The sequence below is a fragment of the Globicephala melas genome, chromosome 6 (assembly GCF_963455315.2).
Source record: "Globicephala melas chromosome 6, mGloMel1.2, whole genome shotgun sequence".
Classification (NCBI taxonomy): Eukaryota; Metazoa; Chordata; class Mammalia; order Artiodactyla; family Delphinidae; genus Globicephala; species Globicephala melas.
In genome coordinates, this window is record NC_083319.1 from 697,413 (window position 1) to 714,862 (window position 17,450).

Genomic DNA, 17,450 nt, shown 5'->3' on the forward strand with positions numbered 1-17,450 from the left:
GGTGTGGGGGGAATAGATTCTTTCAAAGGAGTGTGAAACTACCTTTTCCAAAGGAAGAATCATGTCAGAAGACCATCAATTGTTCCCCCTCCCCCTCTGCCCTCCTCTTCTTCCCTCTCCTCCTCCCCCTCCCCCTCTGCCCCCTCCTCCTCTCCTTCCTCCTCCTTCCCCCTCCCCCTCTTCCCCCCTTCCTCATCCTTCCTCTCCCCTCCCCCTCTGCCCCTCCTCCTCTCCTTCCTCCCCCTCCCCCTCTTCCCCCTCCCCCTTCCCCCTCCTCCTCTTCTTCCCCCTCCTCCTCTTCTTCCCCCTCCTTCCTCGTCCTTCCTCCCCCTCCTCCTCCTCCCTCTGTCTCAAGACTGAGCAAGTAACAGCCACTTGTTAGAATCACAGAGTGACCTCTGGAGGCAAGAAAGCAAAGACTATAACTTCCAAGCAAATAAAGAGAAAGGAAGTGAGACAAAACAAAAGTCAATCCAACAGAAGGCAGCAAAGGAGAGGGAAAAAAAAAAAGAAATATTTGTTTTAAGAGGTTGAGAATCAAATCTACAATATAAGAAATCAGAAATAAATTTTAAATGTCAAAAGTTACAGTAAGCGTAAGTAGATTGAAGATTCCTATTAAAATACCAAGGCTGTCAGACAGAGCTTTTTAGAAGCTGGCTACATGCTACTTAAAGAGATCTGTCCAAACGGAGCCTCTGGCGTGAGCCAAACTTGGGAGGGTTCTGACAAATGGGTCTCGGGTGTTAGAAATCTACACCAACAGGTAACCCCACTGTACAACAGCAATGCAAAAGCAGGCTCCACACTTCATACAAGCACATCTTAGTCTGTGCACACAGCACAGGTGAGAAGAGGATGAAGCAGACACTCCAGGCCGACAGTGACGCAGAGCAGCTGTGACTAGACAAGAGACCTGGGGGAGGGGGGTGTCCGTCCAGGGCCCCAACAGAGATGCCCACAGGACGGCCCTCTCCAGACACAGAGCCATCCCGAAGCCCACCCGACACGAAAACCTCCAGCTGACGGGCCCCAGCCAAGAGCCCACCACCGGCATTTCAGTCCTTTCCTTTACAAACAAACAGCATCCACCAGGCATTTGAGGGAAACCTGAAATAAGAAAGACCAGAATGAACAGACCAGCATAAAGCTTCCAAACACTGTGGGAAGACCCAGAGGCTACAGAAAAACGTGGCAGCACAGACGAGACCCCGAGAGGAGCCGCGGGTCACGCCGAGAGCGCCGCCCAGAAAAGCGGGACGGAGCGTGAGTCCAGAAGCTGCAGCAGGTAAACGTAGGCGCTTGCGGAGGGACCTGGAGCCCAGACAGAAAATCTCCCAGACCTGAACCTGGGCTGTGGGGAAACTCCAGACCCGTGGGTGAAAGGAAATTTCCTGAAGGCTCCAGAGATAAACATGTGGCTTAAGGGTGGCCTCCGGGAAACAGGGGCCCCAACACGGGCCAGGGGAGGGATGTCCCAGAGAGCAGCAGCACCAAGAGTGGACGATGTGCTTCCCAGATGACACAGGGCCAGTCTGCCTGCTCGGGGTGGACTGGGGGGCGGGGGGGGGGGGGGGTGTCCAGGACACATTTACATGACCACGGAACGCAAGCTCTCAGTGCAGGGCGGGGGGTAGGAGGAGGCATGTGCGCATGCCTGGGCTAAACCCTCCCACGCCAGAAGTCGGTGACACTAAAAACCCAAACGAACTAAAGTCAAACACCGAATGGCAGTGCGTCATCTCCAGAGGCGGCGTAACTGGCAGGAGAGGCAGAGGAGGGGCTGAGGGCACTGGGCAGAGCCAGGGCGGGTGGGCCTGGGAGCCTCTGGCACTACTGGGCGGCCCGGCTCTCGGGACCCAGGCCAGGCTGTCTTGCTTTGGTGGCCCCAAGAAGACCGCATCTGACCTGAATCAGCATGTGACAGATGTCCACATGGCCGGCCTCCGCCGCAGCATGCAGGGGCGAGCGCTTGCTCTGGTGCTCCATCTTGAAGTTGGGGTCGATCCCGTCAACTGCAAACCAACAGGAGGTGCCAGTTACCGCAGGTGCAGCCCCCAGAGCCCGGGATGGCGCAAGGGCTGGCAAGGCTCCAGGTGGAACCGACAGGCAGGCCTGTGGTCAGATACCCCCAGCACCTGCGCTCCTCCTAGACACCCTCATCTAACTCTGGGTTCCCCCGTCTCTCCCGTCCCCAGGCCTGGGCCCGAGCGTGAGGGTGGCGGGGCCCCAGGATGGATGCTCCACAGGGAGCAGGACCCCCAGGACAGGCCCAAAGGGAAGGCGGTTGCTGAGCACAGCTCCCAGCCTGGAATGGAGACGGGCTACAAGGCCAACCACGGACCGGCAAGGCGAACTCAGCATCGCACAAGGTCCAGGAGGAAAATGATTAAAATCGCCACTTCAGTCAACATAAAATAAAACCTTTTTTTTTTTTTTCAGAGCAAATTGTTAAGCTTCTTTCTTGACTTACTGTCAAGTTAAACGATTCTTAATCAGCCTTTTCAAGCCAGAGAAATCAAGCCTAGGCTCTGAGCTCAGAATCAAAGCGCTGTCCCTTGCTCCGCAGGAGACGGAGCTGGGAAGGACCCGACCAGTACATTTTCAGGTGTTAAAAACCCATAAAGGCAGATACACACTGAAAACACAAGTGCCAGGTGGGCTGCACCCTGCACACGAGGGCGCCAACTCCATCCACACGGCACAACAGCCCAGCTGGCTAACTCTGCTTTCATGGAGTCGACATCTCTTCTTAACCTAATAATCACATACTTAATTCCTGTTTAAAAATGGGGAATTCCTGGGACTTCCTTGGTGGTTCAGTGGTTAAGACTCTGCACTCCCAGTGCAAGGGCCCCAGGTTCAATGCCTGGTCAGGGAACTAAATCCCGCATGCCGCAACTAAGAGCCCACATGCAACAAAGATCCCACGTGCCACAAGTAAGACCCGTACAAAAAAAAAAAAAAACGAGGAATTCCTGGAGAATACTTCCACTGTCGTGACTGAGCATGAACACTGTGAACGGGCTGAACACCAGGGGAGCCCGTGTGCACCAACCAGAGAAACCGGACAGAGCGGGACACGGTGGACAGTCACCGAGAGGCGTTGGCAGATATGGCCGCCTACCCAGCATGAGCAGCACCTTCTGCAGCTCCCCTTGCCGGGCCGAGAAGTACAGCTGCTTCGGGTGGAAGCGGAGCTTCTTGGGTCTGCGGAGAAAGCACAAGACAGCAGTGAGCACAGGCTACACGCACACACACACACACACACACACACACACACACACACACACACACACGCATGCAGGCACACGCGCGCGCGGCACCTGCAGGCTGGGAAGGCCTGGGTTGGGCCCACCTGCCCAGCCTCAAGGTCAAGGATGCCACACCCACCAGGCATCTCACAGTAAAAATAACCAAAATTAGCGAGCATCTCCTTCACCCACAGCACGAGAATGGTTCCTGAGGTTCTGCATTCTGTGCAGGGCACAGAGTGAGCTGCTTCTTCTCTATAGCATGAGGTCAAGGGACCCCCGAGGTGGTGGAGGCAGCATGTCACACCCAGCTACACCCACCCTCTTCACAGTACAGAGTCTGGACCCGGTGAGAGGGGCAGGGGACTGGACAGTCACCATAAGACCAGGGCTAGAGACCAGGCTGGAGGCGGACAGAGAAAAAGCTGTGGGGACTCAGGAACGTGTCCCAACACTACAACTTCCCGAGAAGCAAGACAGGAAGGTGAAGCTCTGAGGGAGGGAGCCGCGCGGCCTGGCCAGAGCCCTGATCGTGGAACCCCATGACCAGTGGACACCTGTGGGGTCATGGGTCGGTGCACCGGGCCCTCCTGCAGAGCCACAGGTGGGCTGCAGTAATGGGAGCCACAGGGACAACCGACGGGCCACCTGCTCCAAACTCTCCTTTCAGAGACGAGGAGCCACAGAGTGACACTGGCCCTAACATCCTGAGGTCAGAGCCACGGTCAACGTGTCCAGGGAAACATGTGCCAGAGCCTCCCAGGACTGTCCTCACTATGCCTTCAGAGGATCACTTTGCTCTTAGTGGAACGGACGATAACCTGCAATCGTTTCCCGAAGTAACGGAAGAGAAGGTGCACGGTCCTGATGACCAATGCTAACAGGAGACCTAAGGAAGGCCTCAGCGACCTCCTGGGAATGCCGTGGCCCTGGGGGCGCAGACAGCGGGGACGTGTGGCCCTGGCCAGCACCAGACGCCGCAGGAGGACAAGGACGCGTGCGGAAGTGCCGGCGGCTGACTCATGCAGGAGGACACGGAGGGGAGGAGTCTGCAGGAAGGGAGCGCCAGGCCTTACTTCTCCGAGTCCAGGGCGATGAGCGCGCTCTCCAGGGTTTCCTTCCCAGGTCCCTGGGAGAGGCCGGGCGCTGGCTTCCCCAGCCCGGCCGGCCCCATGGGGTCGAAGGCCTCGGGCACCTGGGGGGCTGTGCTCTGCGGCTTGTCATCCTCTGAGAGCGGGGGTCCAGCAGTGCTTCGGGGAGGAAGAAATAAGTGGAATTCTGAGTTTTAGAGACGTGGAACTCTCCCTTCTTGTGGAAACCAATGAAAACACAAAACATGATTCACTCGGACCCTCCAACGGCACTGCTCTTCTGAGAGTGAAAATGGTCTCAGGTTCACTGACCATCTGTCTGCTCAGCCCCTGGAGGGAAGAGCCCAGACTCAGAATCAAATCCCAGAGAAAAATGGCATTCAGAAGTGAGGGCGGCTTTCCCAGGACTTTTTGCCCAATGTTCAAATATGCTTTAGCGAATGAACTTCAGGTTGAATCTAAAGTCCACTGCCCTCCCAACGCAAGGGACACCTTGGAATTTTGACTCAAAAAACATTAAATTTAGGGCTTCCCTGGTGGCACAGTGGTTGAGAGTCCGCCTGCCGATGCAGGGGACACGGGTTCATGCCCCGGTCCGGGAAGATCCCACATGCCGCAGAGCGGCTGGGCCCGTGAGCCATGGCCGCTGAGCCTGCGCGTCCGGAGCCTGTGCTCCGCAACGGGAGAGGCCACAACAGCGAGAGGCCCACGTACCGCAAAAAAAAAAAAAAAAAAATCATTAAATTTATAGATTAATACGATTAATACAGAATAATATGAAGGAGTCGACACCATTCCAATATTCAGTTTTGAATGTCTACAATTCGAGTCTCTTAAATGACCTTCAGTGAAGTTTTATAGTTTCCTTTTTTATCAGTGTAGTATCGCTTGCTTTTTCCTAGGTAGGTTACGGGTTTCGTTGCTGTTTTGAAAGGCTCTCTCTCCATCACCCTGGCTTCTAGCTGGACACACTAGTGGGGACGAGGCTTCTGACACCTTTTCTTACCTGATCCTCTGGCTGACTGACTCCATTTAGCTTTATGAGTTCTTCAGCTATTTCTACTGAATACTTCTGAGAAGAAAATTATGTTTCCAATATCAACCCTTCTCTTTTAAAGACTGTTTCTTCTGTGTTCAGCTAGGGCCTCCAAAACATGACGCAGTAAGAGCAGACTACAGCAGCTGACACTAATGTTTCATATCATACACTACACACAGGTACAGATGTTTAGGGACAGGTACACACAGGTACAGATGGGTAGGGACAGGCACGCACAGGTACAGACGTGTAGGGACAGGCACGCACAGGTACACGTGGGTAGGGACAAGTACACACAGGGACCGATGTTTCAGGTGTATACTAACAGCTACCTATGGGAGTACTGTGCTTCGACCGAAAATACTGTGATACCACATCAATTAGGATGGTGTGATACTGGTTCAAAATCAGGCAAAGAAATGTACAAAACTACACTGAGTGCAGAAAAGACATGTGCACAGTGGCAGCGAGCAAACGAAAGTCAGCATGCCTCACAGCCTCACGTGTCAGAAATCACAGCGAGTGTGAACCAGCTGGGAGACGTCTGGCAAGTCGGAAGACATCAGCAACAATTAAAGACGGGCATCGTCAGGTGAACTCTGAGGGCTCAGGGGACGCCGTACCTGCCTGTGGTGGTGTCGGCCCTGCCCTCCACTGTGGAGCCCTTCTCCTGCCCAGGGGCCAGCGTCACGGTGGAGGTCGTGTCTGCTTTTGCGATGGTCACCTCTCTGGCCTTGGAGGTCTCCTCCCCACAGTGGGGACAGTAACTGGCGTTATCGACTCGAGAGGCGCAGGCTTTGTGGAAACGGTGAGAGATGCTGCTCTCGGGCTGACATTCCATAAAATTACCCTAAAAACAGGGAGGCCAGAAATCTTCTTTTAATTGGGGCTAATACGCAGGAGAGCAAGCAAAGCCCAGAACTGAGCTCTGTGTGGGGGCAGTAAGCCAGAGCCCGGGGGGCTCCCAGCCCCTCTCCGGGTGAGAAGAAATGATGCCCTGCGTCCACGGGGCCCCTCCCAAGGCACGTCCACACACGTGCTATTTGAAGGAGAGAAAATCCCCATCCCCGCGCCCCAAGGAGGCCGAGGCTCACTCTCCAGCTGCTCTGACCAGGGGACGTGCCGCATATAAGTCCAAAGACAGACCCACGGAAGACACACCCGGGAAGACACTCCCAGAAGCAAAAGCCCGAGGAGGGAGGTGCCGCCAACAGCCCTTGGCAAAGAGCGCCTGACACCATGCCCTCCGGGCGACCCGGCCTCAGGCCAGGGCTCTGGGCCGAGGAGCAGCGCTCTCCCTGGGAACCCCTTTTCAGCAGAAGCAGAAAAGCATGATGAGGATGGCGAGGGCACACAGGCGTGACGTCTGGAGAAGCCCCTGGGGGAGAGGCTCTGGGCCCAGGAGCACAAAGGGCCGCACGGAGACCAAGTGAGGGCCGTGTGAGCCACATGAGCATCTGTGGATGAAGTCACTGATGGAGAAGGTCCCGGAGGCACTGGCGAGCAGGACGCAGTGGAGGGCCAGGCGGCCCTGCCTAGGTAGACACGTGAGCGGCAGGAAGGGAGCCGGGGGCCCAGGTGCCCCCAGAGGCCAAGGGCAGGACAGAGGGGGCCGGGCACTCACGGCGGTGCAGAAGTAGCCGCAGCCGGGACAGCACTGGTGCTTCACCATCCGGCCCCGGTGGTCTTCACACAGCACCAGGAGCGGCGCCTTGCTGGACGGGCGCATCAGCTCATGCTTGACCACGCTGTTCGTGCACCTGCCCAGCTGCAATCAGACGAGACCGAGTCAGCTGCTGCCATGTCACAGGGCGGGGGAGGCGGATGTCAGGAAATCAAAGCAGGAAGGCGGCCGGGTCCTCCACAACGTGATGAAGGGCTGTGCCGCCGGTTCACGGACCAGGGGGTCACGGTGGCCACATGAGGAGAACAGCCTGGGCTAGGGGCTGGGGCATCAAAGGGAACAGGACACATGCCAGGAAGCACGACCAGTAGCGGGGAGCACAGAGAATCCACAGGACCCACCAGCACTCGGGCGGCCCACCTGCGCCCGCTGTCGCCCTGGCGCCTTCCAACAAGGACCCTGGCCTCCTGGCAGCTGGTGCGGGTGACGCACCCCCAGCCCCAGCTTCCTCCTCGCCTGTTCCTCAAGGGAGCCCGTTCTCAGAGACTCCATGGAGCCCAGAGATCGGGGGGGCAGATGGGGCCAATGCCCCCAGGAAGGAGGCCCAGGCGGCTCTGAGGCTGGACAGGAGGCCGCGAGGGAGGCACAAAATCAAGCTCTCAGCACCAGAAACAGGAGAGAGAAGTGAAATTTCCATGGAAGCGCTGGGAGACGGAGGGAATTTTCTAAAGTAAAGCAAAAAGTCAAAAATGTGGAAAATGGAGAAGAGGTGAGAAGGCTGGAGGCTCTGCAGAGAGGACCCAGAGCGGGGGCCGGGGCTCCTGAGACACGGACAGCCCGAAGCAGACGGCAACGTGACCAGGACGTGAGAGGAAACTGCGCCCGTGAAGCTGTGGCGACAGGAGAGGATCGGCCCAGACCTTCCCCCCAGGAACCTCCCTCAAGGAGCTGCTGAGGCAACGTGCCCCCCACTGAGAGGGACCGATGTGTCCGAAAACCCTACAAAGTGAGCAAGTCCATCAGTTTGGGGTGGAATCGGTAACAGGCACAAAGGAAACAATGAGAAACGAGGCAATTACTAACTCTGGGAAAAAGGAAAGGTTGCTCAGGAGAGGAAACCACTGGCCCAGCTGTGGACGCTTCCACAAAAACAGCAAAGAGGCTCCCTCGATCGACGGAGGGAGGGACAGACAGATGCAGACCGCGGTGCGGGGGCCGGGGGGGGCACCCTTCCCACAGTAAGAACCCTCAGACAACACCTCAAAGGAGAGGTCAGGAAAAGAGGGTAGAAAGCAGGTATTTGAGAACATGGAGAAAATCCCAGGACGAAAAGTAAAAGGGGCCAAGGGTTGCTTGGGGGGAGGGACCCTGAGACCCACCCACGTCGTGGACATTCAGGATCTCCAGCAGCGGGTGGGGGGCAACAAACAGCCACCAGGACGCCCCCTACCACCACCAGGACCCGTGAGGCCATCAGGAGACACAGGTGGAGGCCTCTGACTGGCTCAAGTACACTCAGCGAGGAGGAAGTTCAACAGAAACCGTCGGACCCCAAAATGGGAAGAGAACGCAAGTGCGGAGCCTCCATCAGCTGTAAGACGACATCCCACGAGCCCGCGTCGAGTGGCTGGTTTCGGAAAGAGAAAAAATAAAGACACTGGGCAGGAACTGATTTTCTAGGAAAACAGAGACACCGGGTACAAGTCCAAGAAGCTCAGAGAAACCTAAAAAGGACAAACACCAAGAGAGAGCAGCACAACCCCACACCTCAGCCTCAGAGGTCAGCGCGGAGGACTACAGCAACAAAGGCCGCGGCCGCTCCTCGGGACCTTCGGACGGCAACACCGACCGATGTCCCGAAGTGCCCAGAATTCTGTACCCATCAAAGTGTCTCTCAAAACTGGAAGCAAAACAAGGACTTTTTCAAACAAACAAAAGAGAATTCATTATGAGCAGACTTGTACTATGGGGGGAAGGGTCCTCAGGCACAGGGACTGTGGTATCAGAGAGAAATCAGATCGGAACAGAGGAAGAACGCTCTGGATGCAGTTTAAATAAAGGGAAACGAGATGATTACGGTTACTCAGTCTAAAAGATGAGTATGTACAAAAATAATAGCATATATGAAACTCAAACATATGACAAAAGATGGGAGACAGGATTTGGGCCCACGCATGTAAGAGTCTTACATGTTAAGTGGTACGATATCAATTCAAGCAAGACCGTGATAAACTAAGGATGTATGTTACAAACTCCAAAGCAACTGCTGAAAACGTGAGGAAAATACATAAAAAATAAAGCCAACAGTGGAAAAATTGGAATCATAAAAAATTTCAACCTGGGACTTCCCCGGTGGTCCAGTGCTTAAGAATCTGCCTGCCAATGCAGGGAACACGAGTTTGATCCCTGTATCCCTGTCTGGGGAACTAAGATCCCACATGCCTCGGGGCAACTAAGCCCACGCGCTCTGGAGCCTGTGAGCCCCAACTAGAGAGCGCCGGCCCACGCCGCAACAAAAGATCCCACATGCCACAACAAAGACCCAGCGCAGCGGGGGGGCGGGGGGGGGGCGGGCGCGGGGGGGGGGACTCAATCCAAGAGGCAGAAAATGAAGAAAAAGGAAGAACAGATGGCATAATTCTTAGCACTATTAAGATGTCAGACTAACCCAACTACCTTGATAAGTGCAATGGGGATGATCCAAGCAAACCACTGGGAAGAGAGAGACTATCGGGCCCTGTGCAGGACACGCTGTCTAAAGAGATCTCCAAACATACAGGCAGCACAGGTCTGGCAGCGGCGGGCCGGGGGGGTGTCCTGTGTCAGCACCAGACATCCCGAATCCCTAAGGACACAGTGGACCCCCCCCAAGACGACAGGAGTCATGTAAAACCGGCCCGAGCTGAAGAGTCGACACCCCTCCCTCGCACAGAAATCAGAGGAGCGTGTTGGTCGCACGATTGTGTGCACCTGTCACACGTGTCACTCGTGTGATCTGAGTCACTCATGTCACTCATGTGACTCAGAGACACACAAGCAGAAAGGTGACCTCAAGTGTGTGAATTATGCCTCAATAAAGCTGATGGGAAGGAGACACAGAACGAAGGAGCTATTAGCTCTGAGGGGCCGCTGCCAGCTAAGGCCAAGGCAACCTGAGCATCGAAAGAGAAAAATATTTTGGGGAACATAGCAGCAGCTTAAGAATTTCCTGGAATCCCACAGAAAAACAGAGCAACTAGACAGCAAAACCAAAACCCAGAGACGATATTTAAACCAAAACCAAAGGCCACAGGATGCAAATGGGTAAGGGTGGGCCTGCTAGACGCTGGTGCCCGGGCAGGAGGAGGGGAGAGGATGGGGGAAGAGGGACACAGCGAAGCAGTGTCTCGTGGACCCAAGGACAGGGGGGAACCAAGATACCAAAAGGTCCTCCCTGGGGCTGAGAAGAGCAGGCAACCTGGGAGAAACCCTGCCCAATCCCAGCAAGTCTGGGGCTGCCTAAGACCTGGGGCCATTGCGGGCCAGCCGCCAGGAACCCTCAAACCCAACGCGCCTGGACCCCCTTCTAGTTCGGGGCACGAGGACACCAGGACAAAGCTGAGCTGAAAGTAAGCAGGACAGGGACAAGAGAAATGAAGAAAAGAGAAGATCGACAACAATGGTTCTCAAAATCTCCGGGTTCAGTGCTCTTTTATACTCCTAAAAATCACCAAAGGTCCCAAAGAGCTTGTGTCCAAATGGGGTACGTCTATTAACATTTACCGTGTTAGAAATTAAGAGAGAAAATTTTTAAATATTAATTTATTTAAAAATAGCAATAAACCTATCACGTAAAGAACGTATTTTAATTAAAAAATTACTTTTAAAAAAGTTAATGAGAAATGTCATTGTTTTATATTGTTCACAAAACTCTTTAATATCTGGTTTAATAAGACAGATGAACCTCATATCTGCTTCTGCATTCAGAGCAGGCAAAGGTGGACGTTCTTCTCTGACACCACAGCAAAACTCTACAAGGGGTAGTTTCTCAAAAGATCTGCTGCAATGTAAAAATCTCAACCCACTGTCCACAAGTTTAGTACCGTTACACTAAAATCCATCCACGTGTCTTGCACTGTGAATGATTTTGTAACACCATGAAAATCACTCATTCCCTGAGTTATACAGGTCTTGCAAACGTACAAAATGCCACTGTACACCCTGTGAAAGAGTAAGTGAAAAGGCACTTAACTTTTCAGTATTGTTATAAAAATACTTTTGACCGTGCATATCCCCTAAAAGAGTCCAATATGAAGAGGGTCCTGCAGGCCAAGGGGTGGAGGGGGGGTGAAGCTTCAATAATAATAATAATAACAACAACAACAACGATTAGAACCCGTCAAATCTGTTTAAACACATGAGTCCATAATGATATTTTAAAAGTAAGAACTGGCCAACCGCAGAAGATGACAGAGAACAAATTCATTACCTGAACGACTGGGAAATAAAGAGGAAGGCTCAAGCACCAGTGCGGCCCTTCCTCTGAGATGTTCTGCTGGCTAACAAGAGAGCAGACGAGATGACAAGGCTCTTCATGAAACCGTCCAGCTAATAAATGAGCGGTAGGCGACACAACATCACCGTTTTGGAACCTCTGATGAATTAATAAACACAGGCGTGAAGACTCAACAGCTGCCCACAGCAGAAAAAGAGAGGCAACCAGATATCACGAGCCTTTATCTTGGACTAAACTCCCCTCAGCTGAGCCGGGTCCACTTCTGTATAAACTGCAGACAGGGGCGCTGGAGGCCCCGTGAGCACGGGAGCCACTGCTCAGACCACGGGGTCAAATGGCCCGGCTGCTCCACACATAAAGGGAAAGGAAGAGAAAGGACAAGTGGGCAACAGCGTCTAGGGACACCTGTATGGCTGGTGAAACCATTTAGAAAACAGAAGCCGGGTGGTAGCTATTTGTGGACAATCCCATTTCCTGACCCTGGGAAATGGTTACCAGAGGGCCCACCCTAGACAGACTCATTAGGCCGAACATTTGTCTTGTATTGTTTTCTGGATTTATATTTCATTTTACAACAAAAAATTTATATGTAACAGACTGAAAAGAGAAAAGACTGTGAGTTCCTAAGATGAACTTTGGGGATCGGGTGGGAGGGGCACCGGAAGGCGTCAAGGCACCAACTCATTACTCGGAAGAGCTGCAAAAGAGACCACGAAGTCACTAGTTGTGCTGCGAACGCAGGATGAAGCATGTTTCAGGGGCACAAACAGCCCCAGAAGGTGAGGAAGTTCTGTTCCAGAGACACCGGAGAGTCACTGCAGGAGGAACAAGAGAACTGTGGAGCCGCCACTCCGCAACCTCTCACCGGACGATGGACCGAGGGCAGGAACTCGACCTCACAGTGCCCCTACCAAGGCCGGCCGGAATGCAGTGACAATCTCAGCACCTGGACGAGCTCCGACCTCCAGTCCTAAGATTCGGGAACTAAAGGGAATGACCAGCCCCGGGCCAGTGGCGGGGCCGCAGGAGGGTGGGCGGAACCCACCCGGATTCAGCCAGAGCGGAGAACACAGACGTCTGACCACCAGCTAGGCATCACATGATAATGGGAATTACTGTTACTTCTGTTACAGGAGACAAGTGCTAAACGCTGGCTCAAAGCCAAGCGAGCAGAGCGGGACAGACCCAAGTGCTGGCGGCTCGGACGCCGAGCAGCAGGTTCAGAAGGTCAACTGTAACGCTTTCATCACAGACAGTCCTTCTAAAGAAGGTGACGGGGCCTGTGGAGAGGCTGCGAGCAACCTCAGGTGCAGCTCTGCCTCTCACCCATCCACGTCCGAGTTCACAGCAAAGTAGAAAAGCCTTTGGGAAAGCGTGACCTCAGCGGAGCAGCGCCCGCAGCCGTGTTGGCTCCCAGCCACCGCGCCTGCCCGGCCACGCACACAGCACCATCCTCCTGAGCAGAGCCGGTGCTGCCGGGCGGGGGCCCCCCTCGCACAGGAACGCAAACCTGCTCACCTGATGGTCCACGCTCTCCGTGGCCATGCACTGGTTGTTGGCCAGGGTGGTGATCTCTCGGCTTTTCGGGGTCTCCATCCGGCAGCTGCAGAGGGGCACCTCCTGAAGGCCGTCCGTCTCGCCTACGTCGGGACCGTTGGCCAGCCCTGCGGTCACACACAATGCGTGTCAACACCAGGGCCCAGAGAGCTTTGCTACACTCGGCCCCGCCCACTCCACCTCCGCAGGGCAAGAAAGTGGGGACACAGTCCCTGCAGACACGCCCGCGGGCAGCCGCCCAGGAGCCGAGGTCCAGGAGCCAGACCGCCTGGGACTTCGCTTCCCACATGCTTCCCAGCCAGGAAGCACTTGTCTTCGTCACTTGATTTTAGAATTGCAGCCACGAAGCGAACGTTCGGTTCAACCTGAAAGGGTTTGGAGGCAGCTTGTCTCCTGATCATCTAGAGCGCTCCTCACCCACTACAAGAGCACAAAGCGCCTGCTTATTAGGCGGAAGGAGGAAAGAATTGGGGAACACAAAGAAGAAAACTAGGATCACGAAGCAAGTGTCCGGCGCAGCACATCACCGCCTGACCCAACTTACGGGCAGGGCAAGGCGGGCAGCACCGGGAGGAAGGCCGCCCGCGGCTAGGCCGGCTTGCAGTGGGGACAGAGGCCGGTGGCCAGAAAGACCCCTCGACCCAGCCACGGCTTCCAAAGGAAGGCGCGTTTCACGTTCCGAAGTAGAGGTGTAGGGTAAGCGGGAGTCCCCACAGGCATGGCAGGCCGGCTCGCCTGGACTCCCACAAACCAGGACCCGTCCCCACCCTCCGCACCCAGCCAGGTCACATGGCCCTTCTCCAAGGAGCCCCAGGCCCCCTGCCCTCCTGTCCAGCCTCAGGCCCCACAGCTGCCCCCCTAGAGGGTCTGGAACCCTAGCACTAAATGCACACAAAACTGGGGGACCTGACTCGTCCTTCCAAAGTGCTGACACCCCAGGCCCTGCATGACCGGACACATCCACGGGTCCCTCCAACGGTGGCTGTCAATCCAGGGAACACCCTCAGGGAAGCACCTTACATGGCACCCCGCAGCCTCTCCTCCTCCTCCAAGGGGCTCCCGCCAGCGTGGCCCTTACTTTTACCAGAAGCTGCACATACACATTAAAGGCAGAGGCCAGCTCCCTCACCCTCCGGGGCTCAGCTCATATAGGGGCAGCAGACGCCCCTGCTGTGCTGCCCTCTCACCTCTGACCCCAGGCAGTGTGGTAAAACGAGCACTACTTCCTGCTGGCGTCCAAGTCAGCACCTTCCTGAGACAAAGCTAAGAGCAGGTTTAGCAACAGTAAACACAGACGTCACTTCATCGGGAAGGAAGGCATGAGGTCATGACCGGAGAGGGGTTTCTGCTCTGTGCGCAGCCAGAAGAGCGGCTAACCCCTGGCAGACAAGCCTACAATTTTCTTCTTAAGCTAAAGACGTGATTTCCTAAACTAAACAAGTAAACCCAAAGTCCTCTAGTGTTCAAAACGCTAAAAGCTGGTTATTTGTCCTTTAAAGAATGACTGGTTATACCCCGACAGCAGCAAAACCCATGGGGTGTAAGTAACAGGAATTTTACATTTTCCCCACGTTTCATTTCAAAGAAATTTTTCAAAAGAGCCAAACAGCTATTAACTAATTTCCACCGGTAAAGACTTTCAGACAGCGAGAAGTGTGTGGCCCCAGCCCCAGAGCCAAGGACCCCCCGAGGTGCAGTGCCAGGGACTTCAAGGCCAGGCTCCAGGTGTGCCACCGTGGGGCACCACCAGCTCAACACCGACGAGAAGACACATTTCCACCAACATTGCTGGGATCAGGGATCATAAAAAGGCCACGCTGTGCAGAACGACGCCACCTGCATGCAGCCAGGGCACAGGGTCACCTCCCACTGGGAGCCCCATATAAACACGCATGGCTCGCAGGACTCCTGACCTTGGTGGGCAACTGCACCCGACCCCTGGGGCCGCCTCACTAGAGCGCCACAGGGACACAGCACACTGGCCCCGCGTCCTGCCCACTCGGCACCAAACGCACCCTCCCCCACCCCCGCCAGCTGGCCCTGGCCACGCACACGCTCACCTTCTGCGTCAGAGGCCAGCGTGCCCTTGACTCGGAGATCCAGGGAGTCCAGCGAAACCTCCATGTACCCCGTGCCGTCGCTGGGTGCCATCTGCTCTGCGCTTCCCGAAGACGATGCATACGCTTCGGAACCTGCGTTCAAAGGCACACACGTCAAACACGGTGCGCCGGGGCCTCGCGACCCACGGGAGGCGCCATGGGATGCTCGCGAGCCACTCAGACAACAAACACACATAGCATCCGGGCCCCCATCCCGCACTTCTGCTGGTTCCCATTTCCGCACGACCTCCCTGGGGAGAGGGCAGCCGTGTCGAGGAAAGCAAAGGTGTGGGCATGTGGAAACACCTTTCTCTACAAACACACCAGCTAGATAAAAGCTGATCAAATAATCAAGGACACATAAAAACGTCGTGCACATACGTTCTGTGAATATTACTTTAAAAATATAAGAGTAAAATCTGAATGGCAGCTTTGAAAGACCAGCTGCTGTACAGCAGCTAAAGAAGCCCCAGACGTGCAGCGTTGCTGTGGAACCAGCCCAGCCTCAGACACCTGGGCTGCAGGACCCACAAGGAAAGGCTGCAGGGCCGCAGGGAGCGTCCTCCTGCGAGAAGGGGTTTACGAAGCACATCACCCACCGAAGGGCAACACAATCTGAACACGCCAAGGAGAGGAATGTGTGTAAGTGAGGAGCCCGTCAAGGGAGGGGGCGCCTGTCCACAAGTCCCAGGAGGCCCACCCAGGTAACTGCCATTCTAAGGGCATTTCAATGAGGAAGGCTGTGAAAACATGCATTTACACAGGATAATACCACCACCAGCAAAGGGCAAACACCCATAGTTCAGAGCCAAGTTTTAAATACTTGTCATCGACATTTCTTCAACGATGGGAAATGAACGAGCCATAACACAGAGAGGTTTGGTGCCCAAAGACTCTGAATTCAGGCCACAGTCTGAACCTAGATCTGACAGGAAGGAGCCAACCACCAGCGAGAAATCATCAGCAATCTGAGGACCTGAGCAGCCTTTGTGCGATTTTAAACGCTTTACAGGAGGAAATAAAATTCAAACTCCCGTTTAAATAACTATTTAGCCAGGCATTCTACACGTTACACACATGATGGTGAAGATGAAGCCTCTGCCCGAAACAACTTCTAGTCTTGGATCTACAACGGCTTTTGTCAGCCGACAGCAAAAACCACCCGGGGTATTCTGATCCTGGCTGATGATTCCTGGTTGAGAGACAAGGAAACGTGAGTGAAGGAGAGGAGGTTCACGGGACACGCCCATGCGCCTGGTGGGTCAACAAACCCCACCAGCCACCTGACTCCAGTCTGAAACTGACTGCAACACACACGGGCCTCCAGCAGCCCTCTGCATTTCAGGGGCAGCTCTGTAAACCTGCTTCTCTCTCAGGGGAATCTAGAAGAACGCTAAAATAACTGTGCAAGACAGAAAGAAGTCCTGCAGCTTTGCGGTGCTGGTATAGAGAAAAATCAATCAATAAAACAGACTAGAAAGTCTAGAAACAGCCACACGGTGACTGTCAACAAAGTTTCAAAAGGTTAAGTGAAGAAAGAAAGGTCAATGCAACCAATGGTGCTGGAACAGCTGGAAATGCACAGGCGAAAAAGTGAGCTGCCCGACAACACACACACACACACACATTCACACACACAAAGTGGATCAGAGACCCACATGTACGGGCTAACTATAAAACTTCAAGAAGAAAACATGGGACAAAATCTTTGCATCGTGGGTTGGTTAAGTCGAAGATTTCTGAGATCATGAAAAGCATGAATTTTAAAAGAAAACAATCCATAAATTAGACTTCAACAAACATTTTTTAAAACTTTTAGTAGGTGCACATACTTGCAAAACATCTATCTCGCAAAAGACTTGTATCCAGAACACTGAAAGAAGTCACAACTCAGTGAGAAGATATACGCTCGGATTTTAAAGTAAGCAAAAGGTATAAACGCATTACGAGAAGATAAACCCTAAGATGTCCAACCTCGTTCTTTGGTAGGTAACCGCAATGCGACAGCACCACACACCAACCAGCAGCGCTGGAATCAGAGACTGACCGCGCAAGCGCTGCGGGGACCCATGCGGGGCTGCACCGCTCCCGTGCTGCTGACGGAACGCAGAGCAGGACGAGCGCTTCGGGAAACTGCTGGCAGCACTAAGAACTGAGCCACACAGCATGACCCAGCCACTCTCCACTCCTAGACGTTTACCCCAGATAAACGGAGCATTTGCTCTAGAAACACGTGTACGCAAACTCCGCAGCAGTTTATCTGTAAGGGCCAAAAACTGGAAAGAGACCAA

At 54.3% G+C, this 17,450-nt stretch overlaps 1 protein-coding gene across 7 annotated transcripts in view; it reads right to left on the reverse strand.

Moving 5' to 3' along the window:
• Positions 1–17,450, reverse strand: part of EHMT1 (euchromatic histone lysine methyltransferase 1) — a 144,701-nt gene that overhangs the window by 32,941 nt on the left and 94,310 nt on the right. For all 7 annotated transcript variants that reach the window (XM_060300067.2, XM_060300066.2, XM_030838130.3 and 4 more), the window contains exons 9-15: positions 15,121–15,252; positions 13,022–13,167; positions 7,009–7,152; positions 6,008–6,234; positions 4,331–4,504; positions 3,128–3,210; positions 1,909–2,015 (exon numbers count right to left, since the gene is read on the reverse strand). In XM_060300067.2, coding sequence (XP_060156050.1) covers positions 1,909–2,015; positions 3,128–3,210; positions 4,331–4,504; positions 6,008–6,234; positions 7,009–7,152; positions 13,022–13,167; positions 15,121–15,252 — 1,013 coding nt within the window. The remainder of the gene's footprint in view (positions 1–1,908; positions 2,016–3,127; positions 3,211–4,330; positions 4,505–6,007; positions 6,235–7,008; positions 7,153–13,021; positions 13,168–15,120; positions 15,253–17,450) is intronic.